We start from the raw sequence: 14847 nt of genomic DNA on the forward strand, positions 1-14847 counted from the left end.
AGTACTAAGAATAGCGAAACGTGTCGACTAGTTTTCAACGGCGTTTTAAGTAGTATGTTCCCTCAAGTGAATATTGCTGTCCTTGTGAATCACAACTGACAGAAGGCATTTTAAGTAGTGTGTTCCGTCAATGGAATATTCCCGTCCATGTACAAAACCAAAGATTTATCGTTCGATTTGAGTTGTCGAAAAAGGATAGCCGTTTACCAAAACCGAATAGCTTGCAAACAACTCTGAGTTTCACTCCATGCATTCTACTACGTGTAATACCTTTTTGAACAGAGTGAAAAGGTTAGTCGCCGCTCAGATGGAGCCATATAGTTTGACTCACCTGTAAAATTATAGAGTACACTGACAACGTCCACACACTCAGGTAACAATTTACTTCTGTGGATTTGGCCCCACAGAGAATGATACGGGCATGTGCGACAACACTGTGGCATCGTGAAGTCCCGCCATGGCAACAACTTTGGCGCCTGCACAATAATTGTCAAGACGTCTCAAAACTTTCTTCCAAAACCACCTGAATACTGATAGGTGGAGGTGACTTGTTCTTGCTAGTTGCCATGGTAGATGCGTTTGAAATGGTCTTCCGTTCTCACGACCTCGCCGTGAGCTTCTGACTGTTGCAATTAGACCGGTAGTCTTCCAGTGGGTCGCGTTTATCAACCGCAAAAGAGAACCAAGGCGATAGTTAAGTGCTCACCTGATCCGTTTGGAACATGAAGTTAACTGAGAGGGCACTACTTACAATTAGTTCAGTCTTGCGTTTAGGTATTCTAGTGAACTGTCCTCAGATGTCTCCATATTTGAAAACCAACAAAAACGAGTGATTCAACTGAGTCTTCCGTTAAATTCATGGTCATTTGCGAATGAGTCTTATTCATACATTATGTACCCTTTGGTATTCAAATTGAAAATACAGTTGAACGCGATTCGGGGACTACACCCAATGAATTAGCCTAAAGATGGGCGAAACGATTGGGGAACTGTCGAAGAATTTTCAACAACTCTGTGACCAAACGGTTTTGAAAATGAGCGTATTTGTCGAAAACAGTCCAATTTGGGTCAAGTAGAACATAAGGTTGACGGAAACTCAGGCACTGCGCCTACCTGATGAGCCCCAAGCAGAAGGGCGAAACCGGTCGTGGGCTGTCGAAGAGTTTTCCGCAACCTTGTGAGTAGTTTCCTTTATGAAAATATACTGCGATATATCGAATATCGTGCCAACTGAATCATGTGGCGGCCTGTGTGCAGCACATTCAGTTGTAGAATATCATAAACGAGAGATTCAGTTGAGTCTCTCGTGAAAACCAAAGTAATTTGGAATGAGTATATTTCTTGAACTTTGGGTTCAAGTAGAACATTAGGTTGACTGCGCCTACCTGATGAGCCCCAAGAAGGGCAAAGCCGGTCGTGGGCTGTCGAACCGTTTTCAGCAACCTTGTGAGTAGTTTCTGCGATTTCTCGAATATCGTATCCACTAAAATATGAGGCAATTTTTGTGCTTCACATTCAGTTGGAGAACAGCATGAAAGAGATATTTATTTGAGCCTCTCGTGAAAACCAGATTGATTTGCAAATGAGTGTATGTGTCGAAACCTTATCATGTAAAAATAGTTATTTTTCCTGACGGCCACTTATTTCGTTTTTACGCATTCACCTAACTTTGATGTTCAGGTGTGTACTGGAATGCGTAGACCTGCTTTCAAGCTGACTGAAGCGGGGTGAACGAAATGTCGCAATCTTCTGAGGTGGCACGTTCGACTTTCGCCTGGTTGTAAGCATGTACTAAAATAAACTTTAGCGACTGTGATTCGGTGAACCGAACAACATCAGAAGATGTTGGATCGCGACCTATTTGAGCACCGTTGTCGCGGTATGTTTGGCCGCATTCTTTTCCACTCTTTTCAACGCTTGACTCGTTTCTCCCAAAGCATGGTGCAAGAGCAGTTGATCTCCTGCTGGACGTCTGCAAAAGCGGCCTCCAATATGATCAGCACCGTTGACTGTGATACATCATTCTTTGTTTGGAAGACGGAGAAAGCGCATCGATCTCTTGCCATTGCCTTCAACACACCTCGAACACAAAACTAACTGTGATGTAAAACGAAATTTCCTGGGGTAGCTGTTCATTCCTTGTGTCTTTATGAGGGTCCGCATGTAGTACTCCGGCGTAGCCGGGGCTCAGATTTCCATGACCATGTGAAGCAACCTGCTTGCAAGTGAGCGCTCCTGCAATATTGAATTCAAGCTGGGGAAGTTGGGCACACGATTTTCTGGAGAAAAAATTGTTGAGTGAGTTGTCATACCTACTACTTGGCTGTCTAATGAGCAACACTAATGATAAAAGTACCGATGAAAATATTCATTTCGCAGTGACGGCCTTGCGGTGCCTAGCTGCCATGGAAACCGAAGAAAGCACGAGGACTGAGCTACTTCCAAGTTGTCCAAGCCTAGGCAGGAGCAGTCACAATACGGAGTTTGGGTTCGAATCACAGAACTTGTGATCGGTTTGTGCCTTAACCACCCAGCCTAACGACTGGGTTTTCCAAAACGGTAAGTAATATGTTTTCTGCAATTTTGCAAAGATTCAGGTGTCCTGGGTCAAGAAGAACAGTCGTCCAATCTACGCGTGGTTGTGACGTGCACTGACACACAAATCGTCACTGTGACACATCATCATCATAATCATCATCATCGACAGCATGACATCAGTGTTCAACACCGATGCTTCACTGTCGTGCAACCATGATTTATTTGAAAGGCTCATTGTAAAGAAAAGAGTAAAGGTGGGCGCGGGTGGGACTTGGTGCTAGTTTACTACAATCATTCCGAGGTGGCTACATCTCCACACATTCACTGAGGCAATCTGGATAGAAACTGACAACAAGAACGCCACTGACATCGGTTGGCAGCCATATCCTGTAGTGTCTCCAACCACGCACAGTGAGGATAACGTGGTCCCCACCCTGGCAGGCTAGTAGCACCAACAGCACTCAAGCGTTTCGTGATCTCCTCCATATTCTTCCGCCAAGTCAAGGGTTGTCCGCATCTCTGTTTACGTTACCCTGAATTGGGCAAACGATGATTCCATTCAAATGAATAATTCGGCTAGCTATGCCCTCAGTGAACTGTACATGCCTAAGCCGGCGGTTTAATTCTATTCTGGGCGTTAAGAGTCAATTGCAACACTTGCTTGTATATAGGGGCAGGGCCTGTGAAAATTAGTTTAGGGAGCAGCTGACGTCAGTGGGCTCTTCAAATGCGACAGCAGTGAGAAGCAACGTTGGGGTGTATGCGAAAAACAATGTACTTTGAACAATACAGCAAGACGACAATGGCTGCAGGCTGCCGACATCTATCCAGGGACACTACTGAAAACTGTAAATTTTACGTCAACAGCGGGAATAAATAGGAATTCAAAAAATGAAAGAAAATCAGACGCATTTTAGGAAAAAGGGATCCGACTCTCAGGTCCACGGATTGCTAATGGTAAGCGTCAAGGTCTTTTGTGCAGACAGGCTAAATCGATACCGATCAATAAACAATCAATAGAGTGAAAGCTGACAATTTCGAGTTGATATTGGAGACGAATACTGGAGTCAACTCTGCAAGCAGTGGACAGAATGCATTCATCGGTCGCCGAGGTAATTTTCCACGTTTTAGCTTATACTACAGAGGAAAATATCGGTAGCTCAGGTAGCGTAGATGGTCGTTGACTTGTTCGCTGAGCTGGGCAATTTGATTGCAAACGTTTCATCACCAATCGAGGTGACATCATCAGTGCGTCATTGGGGAGCGTAGTGGTGCGTAGCAGTGGGTTAGTGGCCGGGACTCGAAAGGACAAAGGTCACTGCAGCATCGACCGGATTACGATAGCAGGGGATGCCAAGCCCAAAGGTAACGTGGGCATCGGCGAATGAGGAAAATGGAGCAACCAATGGAACCGTCCAGCCGAACAACTAGTCGCGATCAAAGGTCATCCCTTGCTAGCAGCACGTACATTAACACACGCGTACCACTACTTAGCACACAACCACTAACCCACCGCTACGCACCACTACGCTCCTCAATAACGCACTGATAGTGTCACCTCGATTGGTGATCAAACGTTTGCAATCAAACTGCCCAGCTCAGCGAACAAGCCAACGACGTTTCAACTTGCTATCCACCGATTGATCGGTCAGTCACGTGACTGGGATAATGAGACGATCTGTCTTGCTAATTCATACTTACCTCTACCGCATGTGGGACAGTACAAAACAGGGTGACTGGGTAAGTTGCTTGAAGCCCGTCGGAGACGGATTTTCCCCGCTTGATCACGCCAGGATTACTTGAGCGGCTAGTTACATACGAGGGATTACTACCTGTAATTTCAACCGCCAAGCTCAAAATAATGTCTGCTTATAACGTCTCAGATGGGCCGTCCAATTATATGCGGCCAGTGTGTTTATACCCCTCTCTATCGACGTCAAAACAACAGTTCTCTGTAAAGAGAATGATGCAAAGTTATCCCGAAAATTCTGAGGTAATACATGTCAAACACTTGCTTACGATCGTAAGAAAATGCTCCAATTTTCTAGTCTGATCAAAAGAAACATTTGTAAAGAGTTTACTTCCATACACGATATCTTTTGTGAACTCACTGATAACTGGTCCAGAATTTGCGCGAGTTCAAAACATTAGTTTGCTCAGTAGGAAACTCGCGGGTCGGAATCAGAGATTTGACCAACTAGCTGGTTGACCTGACTATATTGGGATAGTCAGAATTGATTTCACAGGGACCTCATCTCTGTTGGGTTTGGGCGCTCCTCTTAGACGTGAGTTTTTAGTCCAATAGACTAGAGTTATTCGTAATTTTGGGTCGAACAGAAATACTATAGCAACAAAGCGTGACGTTTCCACCCGATATGTTTTTCGGTTGATCGGTTAATATTATCGCACTGGTTTGTGAAACTTCACCCCCTTAGATAGTAGTATCTTCAATTTTTCAGCCATATTATCCATCATTTTCATGAAAACCTGAGTCTTTTTGAGGCTAGCAGAATAGCCCATTGGTCTTAGTTGTTTCTTGATGTTCATCGTAACAACGGTAAGAGACGCCGCTGTTAAGAGGTATAACCAAAAGTATGTCTGCCAATCTCTGAATAGTACACTTACACCTAATTGGCTTCAAGGTCTCCATCAGCCAATGAACCAACTTACGTTAAAGAGATTCACTCTTCACCAAGAATGGATCACAATGGATCCCGCCGGGGCTTGTTCATCTCTGGCAACTTGTGAAATTTGGGAAGTACTGGCATAAATAGGTATGCGGCTAATTCCATTTTAAGCGATCTTCAGCAAGCCTGGTTCAAAAAACCCGACAAACAAGTGGTTGGCTGCACACCAATTCGAGGAATTCAATTCTGGTGTAATGGTGATATTACTGGTTGGGGAGGCATACGAGTAGTATGTTTTCTCGTAAATCCGCTTCGCGTCCCCTGAAAAGTAAGATCTAATACGAAAACTGTGGAGTCGCATTTGCTTGGATTTGAGCAGCAGTGGATGAATATCCAGGAAAGTTCAGGAAGATGCGTTCGAGGAGAAGATGGATATTCATTTTGTGTAAACAAGATGCATATGAGAGTTTTGCTCCCCTGTCCAATAGTCTGTAACTCTTCAGTTGGCATTTTGTAATAAATAACTGTGCAGCGAAGGCCTTTCTTTCACTGGGAACACAACAGATTTTTTTTGGGCGGGTGGGTGGCTATTTTTACGTCTCCCTCCAAAGTTCGAACCAATGGCTTTCCATTTACGTTTGATTTTGACCTGGGGCACAATATATGTGGGACTTATCCTTTATACCCGGCTAGTGAAGGACTAATTTAAGGCTGATGAACTAAGGAATATGGTGGGCCTTACAGTGACTAAGCAAACGCAACACCTGCCTGTTCTTCGTGAAGTTTTCCATCCGGACTATGCAGAGTAAACATCGAGTGGCGATTTTTTCCATTAACCTACGCACACCTTGAAAAGCCGCGCGCATCGAGCTTCTGAAAATTGGCAGATGTCATGTCACATTGATGAACTATCTGTTACGTTACCGAAAAACACAAAGGAACAAGGTGAACACATCATTACCTGTGCTTGGCACAAGTGACAGACCGCCGGTCGTTGAATAGTTGTTGTGTCATACATGTCAGGCTGGTTAATCGCCAAATTGCTCACGTGAAACAATGATAATGACAAGTTCACGAGATAACAAGGAACATTTTGGGCTACTTCACCTCATTAATGTCTGCACCGTGAATTTTTTCTACCCAGCTTGCCTACCTGGGTCCGAAAACGCTAAATGTACCAGTCACTATTACGTTGTGACGAAAACAGGCATACTTTGACACTTTTCCCCACATGATAAGGGTTATCAAACTGAAGAAAACCATTCATAGGTTTGCTGAAAACATTTCGGTTCATTTGTGTCTCACAATTTTGTGTACCACAGTTACTTAAAGCCTGCTTATTATCGTGAACCCCGGATCGGGTAGCCGCCTGATCGCTTGGTGCTCTTGACCAAACCAGAAAAAGTCAACGAACGCGCGAGCCAGCTGCTCTGTTGATCACTGTCGCGTACAAGTGGGTCAAAAAAGTGATACCGAGTGTACAACTCATCTGTCAAGGGCGAGTGAAGAACAACCAATGAAATCTGTCTTAACAAAAAACGGTTATTCCATTGGCTGTTATGTAGTCCCGTTACATTCGCAGCAGGTTTTCCTAATACCCACTAAAGCCACAGTGGTGGCTATGTAAATGCTTGACCAAATTCTTGGAGTTTAAGCTATTCTCACGCAGTCAGTTATCGGTGCCCATACCAATGTCACGCAAGCGAGTATGGACAATTTGTAGTCGATCGCCGAGCATCACCTGGCTCTCCATTCTTCCAATGAGGGTCATCATGGGACTTCGTTTGAGATGCCTTCATTCTGTTTACCCGAGGATGACTGCTAAAGTTCCTCCACGTCGCTTGTCAGTCATCCGAAGGAGGCAAGATGGCTGACATAATGTTGGGTTGCCCAACCCTAGAGAGGATCAGTCGAGTTGCCAAGGTTGGGTTCGATTCTTCCAATTAGTAAGGTCGTGTCTTTACCTCTAAGCCATCTCGAGCTTAGTATCACAATCCACATGAATGAAGCCAATGTTGTGACTATCTAATGTTTTCCCTGCTATCTATACCTCTCCTTACCTGGGAGCAGGCTATCCGTTATAGGGAATATCTGGGGAGATTCGAACCCGGGGCAAGCACCAACTAATGCAACACGCAGTCACGCGTTATTGATGGACATTGTGAAAGAATCACACATAATCAGGGTGTAGTGAAGTCACCTTTCAAACACAGAGTCCACACCACGTTGGCATTGGCTGGCTCTCCAGGGTACCAGAGGCCTCAGGAAGAATGTCTAAGTGACCTGTAGGATTTTTTCCACTTCTAAGCAGGCTACTTATAAGTTGTAGGTGGTGAGGAGATTCGAAGATATTCAGTAAAATTTTGCTCCACATTGTAAGTCACCTAGACAGCCAATCAAGGCTGCATTGGACAAATGGCGATGACAAGCAGTAGATACTACTGTAAACTACTGCATACTACATAGTACTAGCACTTACTACTACCAAAGTATAACTAATATTCACTCACGATTCACAACAACTTTGCCTGCCACAGCTGTCTTGAATACGTTTCGAAAACTCTCTCACGTGACCTCTGGACCACCAAAATCCCAGCCCTCCAAAAGGTTAGGTTATCGGAAAATCTGTTTAGGAGACAATGTAGCACTAACGAAAAGAATCCCGGTTCAGATTGTGCATCCCAACTAAGAGTCCTGCGTGATGGAGAACACGGTGAAACGAATCATTGATTACGGGTTGTCTGCCATTTTCCAGAACACTAAGACATGTGGTGCTTTGACCCAAGAGGCATCCAAGCTAAAGTCAAACACATTCACGCACAAAACGCTGGTTAGTTCGTTGACGCGTTCCTCCAAGCTTTCTGGACATTTCCTTTCAAGGGGAACAATCAGTTTCCACAACACTCGGAACAGTCCTATTCACGTGGCCCTGAAAACGTTCATATAGAAGTTGAAAACGCAGTGCAAGTGCATACAAACCTAACGAGTAACGATTATGACAACTTGATTCCCTAGTTCTCGAAGTAGCAACGATACATAAGCTCGCAAGTACGCAAAGCTGGTGCAGCTCGGCAGTCGACCTCACTGGGTATGAATTAGAACAGAGAGGCGAAAAAAGTGATCATCGATTGATCCTTTCTTTTCTAAGCAAAAAGACAAGCAGATCCGTTTGCAGTGAATTTCTAACTATGGATTTTCCACCAAAAGCTGCTTTTTTTCGACAAAACCGATTGTCAGTGATTCTACACTACTGAGATCACCACTCATTACATTACCACCACATTACAAAGATATACATGTATCGCGATATCTCGAATATCGTAGCGATTGAAACATGAGGCGGCGTGGTGTAGCACATTCAGTTGCCTGAGAACATCACAAACGATAGATTCAGCTGGGTTCCAGGTGAGTCTCTCGAAAAAAACAAATTAGATGGCAAATGAGTGTATATTCGCTAATTCCGTGAAATTTGGTTTCAAGTAGAACATAAGGTTGACGGAAGCCCGGGGACTGCGCCTGCCTGATGAGCCCCAAGAAGGGCGAAACCAGTCGTGGGCTGTCGACTGGTTTTGAGCAACCTTATGAGTAGTACATTGCAAAGAGGTCACTACTCACCCTGTAGTCTAGAGTGCGCGTGATAACTGACCGCTTGAAAAGTTCCATATAAACAGTTCAACGATAATAGCACCGAGAGATGTCAGCCGTCTCTCATTTCGGACCACAGGGGGAATATTGTCGCTCTCCACCGATTTTAATACAAGCCATCTTGATTCGGTTACCTTTAGATGGCCATTGAAAACCTGTAGAAGAAAGCTTCCGCATCATTTCTACCCGTTCATTTTTCAGGATGTTTCCGATATTTTGGTCTGAATACAGGGACGGACCTTACAGGTAAACAACGTTCCCGAGTGGGAGTGTGTGAGGTATTGCACGAAAACACCATTCACTTGTATCGCACGACCACAAAATGTCGTGGGAGAGGATAACCCGTGAGCAACTTCTGTGACCACCGTGTGCGTCCCTATTAACACAAGAACTGATACATTTATTGGGCTGCAATTGTTTATGACTGGATCAACCATTGTCGCCTGTGGTTACCAGGTGAGAGCAACACGCTAGCATAACAACATATCCGCATGTTACATGAGTCCATTGTTCCAAGAAACGCTTGTGATGGCTGGATGAACAATTGTTACCCAGAAGAACTGTACTTGTTTATAGTTGTACATCCAGTTTTCCCTTCAATTGAGGTGGGTATGAAGTGTGGTTGGGAATCGTACAGCTACCCCGATTGAGGTCGTATTGTCTGCAGAAACTGGATACATGTTTTTGCAAGTACACTCAAAACCAGAAGATTAGGCGTCACAAGGTCTTCAATGGTCGACGGTAACTTTGAGCAGACCTCGGAAGCCGTTCTGTACGAAATTCGTTCTGAGGCGTACGACAGACAGATAATTGCGAATCATCGGACGATGATGACTGCTCAGTGTTGGTCGATTCTGCCTCTCCGGCTGCTAGGTTAGTAGGACGAACAACCAAGTTGTTGAGGCAAGGCGGTTCCCATATGCATAAATGCAACGGCGACGAGGTCACTTCCAAGATAACAGTCCAAGATCTTGCGACCGACTTAGTGTCATTGAACTCATTGGATCCTGACAAAAATATGACCCTGGGATTGTCAGGACTGATAGTCTAAGTTAGCTATGACCAAACGAAGTATTTTCTCCTTTGAGGCCGGCCCCGTTATGTCATCTTTTGGGATGTTGTGCCCACGATTGGAACATCAAGATTAGCTCCTCTCGAGCCAGCTACTATCCCATGCCTAGAACTCTAGGCTGTTGAATTGGTGGTTAGGCCAATGCGCGACCTTTCAAGGCAACTTAACTAGAGGGGGACTGCCTAAAATGTAGCGAGGGGGTATGGCGTAAAGGTGGACTATCGGAGTTTCCCTGTAACATTTCGTTTCAAACAGTTTCAGCTTATCTGGATATATACTGATAATTTCAGTACTGCTGATTCACTACTGATTGCTGTGCTCAGTGGAAGCATTCTGCCTGGTGCCAGTACCGGTCCAGTTAAGTTCGCTACACCTATAAGCGTCTAATTATTCCTTGGTAGCCAAGGCTAGTACCTTTCTGTGTGTCAGATCACCATAAGAAGACGTTAAATCATATTCTACACTTGTTTCAAGACGCTTAAGCGCTGAGGCAAAATGATGTTGGAGCATCAAGAGCAGATTTCGCATCAACACCCTCATGCTGACCTCACAAGTGTCATCAACAATCACTCATCAGAAATAGCGGCAACACAGTCATTGTGATAGATAGCTTGTTCCTGGCTGCTTAATGCTTAATATCTCATCCTAAATGACTGGTCATACAAGCGTTTTGGTAAACTCAGTTTCGAATCTCTGACTCAGCGGTCACGTATGTGAGTATAGATGGAGGGGTCTAGCCTATTACCTGAGGGTCAAAACCCAGAGGGCACAAGTTCTTCTGACCGATATAGTTGGGAGAGTAGTTGTGAATCGTTGATCTCTAACAAATGAAGCTTTTCGAAGTTCTCGGGTGCAAACTTATTGCGTTCTGATTTTGATGGAACAGACCAGCTATGGGGTTACTGAATGCTTTTCGACAGTTCATCACAGGTTTTGACTTATTTAGGGCCTGTTTTCAGAGTTTATTTAGTTAAATTAGTTAATTTTCTATGGATCACTATATCAGTAATTACAGATTGAATTATTTCCCACTTACTACTCATAAGTAGTGTTCCGAGTGATTTGGAATACGCAAAAGACATGAGCCTTGCCACATAGACTGAGAACCGAGACAATAGATCTGTCTTTCGAAAACATCACAGTAACTGTTCAAACCGACGTCCTAGTACCAACTGTTCATCTACGATTGCTTCTTTTTGAGCAGTCTCACTTCCGTGAGAGGAAGAGACGAGGAAAATGTGACGGTTTTTGAAGGACACTACAAGAGTCACAGGGCTAGTTACTCTACACCTGTTGGCTAGGTCTCACCATGGGTAAGGAATCCCAACGGTCAACAATAAGGAATGTCTACCTGAGAGTAGGAGAACAAACAAGAGACGGATGTGGAATCCTAGCGGGGATGATGAAACTTCCTCAGGTGTATTTCAAGTGAGGTGGAGGCTTCTCAGACAGTATGACCAAGCAGGATGAACCCATGTGGGTCCAATAGTGTCGCAGTCATCTCGACTTCCGTACATATGTGTGGCTGACCCGTATTCAAAGCAGCACGGGTCGCTAAAGAGCGTGCCCCCTGTGCGGTGTAAATAGCACACGATGAGCAAGATTGCCCGTCCATTAAAGGTAGCGTGTTTTTCAGAGGTGAAATTCCAGAGAGATAGTGTAAAATACTGGTCGCGCGGTTCGTTTATCTCTCACTTCACTAATACAATAGGAACATCCATGATGACTGCCGAAACAGGTGGAAAATGCTCCTTGAGAGAATATCGTAAACGAGAGATTCAGCTGAGTCTCTCGTGAAAACCAAATTGATTTGCAACTGAGTGTATTTCTCGAAAACAGTCCAATTTGGGTTCAAGTAGAACATAAGGTCGACGGAAACTCGGCGAGTGTGCCTACCTGAGCCCCAGGAAGGGTGAAACCGGTCGTGCGCTGTCGGATAGTTTTCAGCAACCTTGTGAGTAGTTTCCTTAGTCAGATTCATTCGCACAGATGACAATCTATCTCAGGTTTTGGAGAGACTGCATTTGGGTTGCCTTTTCAGGATGAACTTTTTATTGGTTACAAAAATAATTCAAGAATGCTCCCCAAAATACGCGAAGAATGTTGTCAGCTCTGGGGTCGAGATGGCTCCATGGTTAGAGTACGGATTTACTGACCGGAAGGTCCGTGTTTTATATACGTTCATCGCTAAACCAACTGACACTGATCTACAAATTATTCTCCGGAATAGTTCCTCCACCGGTACGCTCTCTAACAAAAACCCAACAGAAGATCAGCACCTACGTCGATGGCTTTGAGAATAATCTAAGATGGGGAACTAGTTCAGGAACTCACTTTTTGCCAGGTGAAGGAGTGTGAAAGCCGTATGCACCTCAGACATCCAGTAAACGTATTGAATCTAAGCTGGTGTCATGACAATTCCCCCATTCACTCGCTTACGCCACCCGTGTTGTACTGTTGATCCTCACCTGGTTTGCTCTTCCGTTCCCGCCATTCACCTTCCTGCGAATGCCGCCAGGTCCGACACTAGTATGCTAACATGAGCCCGTAACTAACCTACTTACCCATGCATGATCTTGCCCCGTTTTCTGAGCCTGCCTTGACCCGTTCTGCTGTGATTTCCGTGTGATTGCACCTCCAATCAGAGTCACGAGACTGTCCTCGGAGGGGGCAAGCATAACCCACACTAGCGAGCCAACATTCCGCTCAACGTTTTTTCTGGTGTGCGAACCTTGACACTGCACTGCACCGGTCAGTGACAGAATTTCGCAGCCGGTTTTCCCTTTTGAGTGACTTTGAGTGACTCAAAGTTCCCCGTCGGGAACCACGCGACGTAGCCTGGGAAAAGCAGTGAAGGCTCGCGACAAAGTCGTCGGGTGGATAAACAATACACGATCACATTTAGCTAGCTGCTGGTCTGACAGTTCCTCAACACCCTGACTTGAACGCAACACCTGTCAAAAGCACCGAAGATCGAATGAACTTCCCGTCAAATAAAGCGAAATTTACTCCCCAGCGGTGTCCTGGCAGGTGAACACCAAGTTTAATCTTCACACTCTTGAGTAAACGGACGGTTTTATGCTCAGCTGACAGCTTCGTTTGGCACCATACTAAAAGCTTAGCGGCCATCCCTTGGGTTTTAAACTGTCAAACTGAGTGAGCTGTTTTCATGAAGGAAACTACTCACAAGGTTGCTGAAAGTCCGTCGACAGCCCACGACCGGTTTCGCCCTTCTTGGGCTCATCAGGTAGGCGCAGTCTCCGAGTTTCCGTCAACCATATGTTCTACTTGAACTGAATAAGTTTTTGTTGGCCGTATGATACTGATCAATTCGTAGCTAGTAGTATCGAGCTCGCCTCAAATCAGCCAAGTATTTCCAAGTCACTAGCATTACTCTGCCGCCCCAATGCATGGTTTTTGGAACACTTATCGAATAGTGTCCACAGCTATGTGAGTCTTGCTCTCATATGTTGGCATATCCCCTTTCCCTCTCGGCTTCCCCGCTCTAAGCTTGGGCAACCTGGCAGTATGCCAACCCTCGTGCTTCCTGCGGTGGGCATGGCATCTAGGCACCGAAAGGGTTCTACAGCTGAACATTTTTCACCCTTTCTGCGGGCTTCTGGCTGGAAATTTCGGGATTCTGAGAAACCTTTCCCATATTGAATAGTTGCTGGGAATGCGATTTTACTTCGAAATTTGTTGAGCTACTTGTAGGAACGTGTTGAAGAATATTTTATTGAAATGCAGGTTTTGTTTAACCACCCCGTTTTGATCTGGATTTCTGAAGTCACTTGTAGGACACTCATTTTTCTAGGAATATCATGGGGTTTAGATGAAAGCCGTAACTGACAGTTCGGGCGACGAAATGCGTTCAGTGTTGGTGGGTGGTGGTTGACACATCCGATCTCGGCACTGACGTCAATGAGACTCAGGACAACAGCAGAATTGAACGCATCGTCAAATCAGGGGTGGACAACGTCGAATTGACAGACCTTGCATGCAAGTTATGGGCGGTTTCAGCTAGATACGGTTACTTCTTCAAGCAGCCTAAACAATCAATCCCACGTCAATTTTCCACTGTTGAATAAACGAACCCTGTTTTACAAATTTATCATCTTGTTTTGTACTGGTATTCACTTTTGGTTTAAACAATAAGGATCTAGGACTCTAATGTCTGACTGAAATATAAAAGCTTGAATAAGGTTGGAGGAGAGGAAGTTGGTTTGAAATAAGTCTGAATTGATGCGCTTTCCAGTCATACACGGGACCACGAATATACCGTCCGGGTTTCGAACCCGACCGCGTTGTCTTGACTGCTCCTGTTTAAACTTGGACAACTAGGCAGTAGCTCAGCCCTTTTGCTTCCACCGGGAGGCAGTGTGCCTCTCCGGGTAACAAAAGACATCAAATTAGACGTAAAAATTGGTGACTGAAGAGGAACAAACTTGAGAAAAGGGTAGTGAATTGGTTCATACGGCATCTTCATACGCTGTTTAAGAATCATGACCGCGTGGTCAGGAACGCGAGTTCAAAATGTGGCAAACTGTGTCAGGCGGTAGTTGAAAGAAGAAACTTGGCTCGATGGCTTAAGGGATCTATGTGGGGGGAAAACAAGGGTCGATTCTTACCGTATGTGATAAAACTGCCGATAAAACACGCGGGACAAAAAGCGTCAGAATTTGGGTCGCAATACAGAGCGAAACAACTTGTATTCTATGACAAATCGATGTTTCACAGTCGAAGATAACATTGGGGTGTGTGAAGTTTGGATGATAATGCTCCCGTGGATGACAGTGTAAGTTAGCGAATATACACTCGTTTGCCATCTAATTTGTTTTTTTTTTCGAGAGACTCACCTGGAACCTGGCTGAATCTTTCGTTTGTGATGTTCTCAGGCCACTGAATATGCTGCACCAGGCCGCCGCATGTTTCAGTCGCTACGATATTCGAGATATCGCGATACAT

The 14847-nt window shown here is 44.9% G+C and overlaps 3 protein-coding genes across 3 annotated transcripts in view; 1 reads left to right on the forward strand and 2 right to left on the reverse strand.

Moving 5' to 3' along the window:
* Window positions 1–962: 962 nt before the first annotated feature.
* T265_14237 (hypothetical protein) lies at window positions 963–11863 on the reverse strand (the record flags this gene model as incomplete). The annotated part of the gene is given in 8 exon segments (XM_009172708.1): window positions 963–1109; window positions 1114–1189; window positions 1232–1507; window positions 2864–3057; window positions 3550–3675; window positions 5371–5529; window positions 8462–8576; window positions 11610–11863. Coding segments are annotated over 8 exon segments (1347 nt in total).
* Window positions 11864–13328: 1465 nt separating this feature from the next.
* Window positions 13329–14847, reverse strand: part of T265_07229 (hypothetical protein) — a gene marked incomplete at both ends in the record, with an annotated part of 4142 nt that continues 2623 nt past the window's right edge. The window contains 2 exons of the mRNA XM_009172694.1: window positions 13329–13586; window positions 14739–14819. Of these exons, the coding sequence (XP_009170958.1) occupies window positions 13329–13586; window positions 14739–14819 (339 nt within the window). The remainder of the gene's footprint in view (window positions 13587–14738; window positions 14820–14847) is intronic.
* T265_07228 (hypothetical protein) overlaps window positions 14598–14847 on the forward strand; it is a gene marked incomplete at both ends in the record, with an annotated part of 6939 nt that continues 6689 nt past the window's right edge. The window contains one exon of the mRNA XM_009172693.1: window positions 14598–14636. Within this exon, the coding sequence (XP_009170957.1) occupies window positions 14598–14636 (39 nt within the window). The remainder of the gene's footprint in view (window positions 14637–14847) is intronic.

This window comes from Opisthorchis viverrini (genome assembly GCF_000715545.1).
Source record: "Opisthorchis viverrini unplaced genomic scaffold opera_v5_164, whole genome shotgun sequence".
Lineage (NCBI taxonomy): Eukaryota > Metazoa > Platyhelminthes > Trematoda > Opisthorchiida > Opisthorchiidae > Opisthorchis > Opisthorchis viverrini.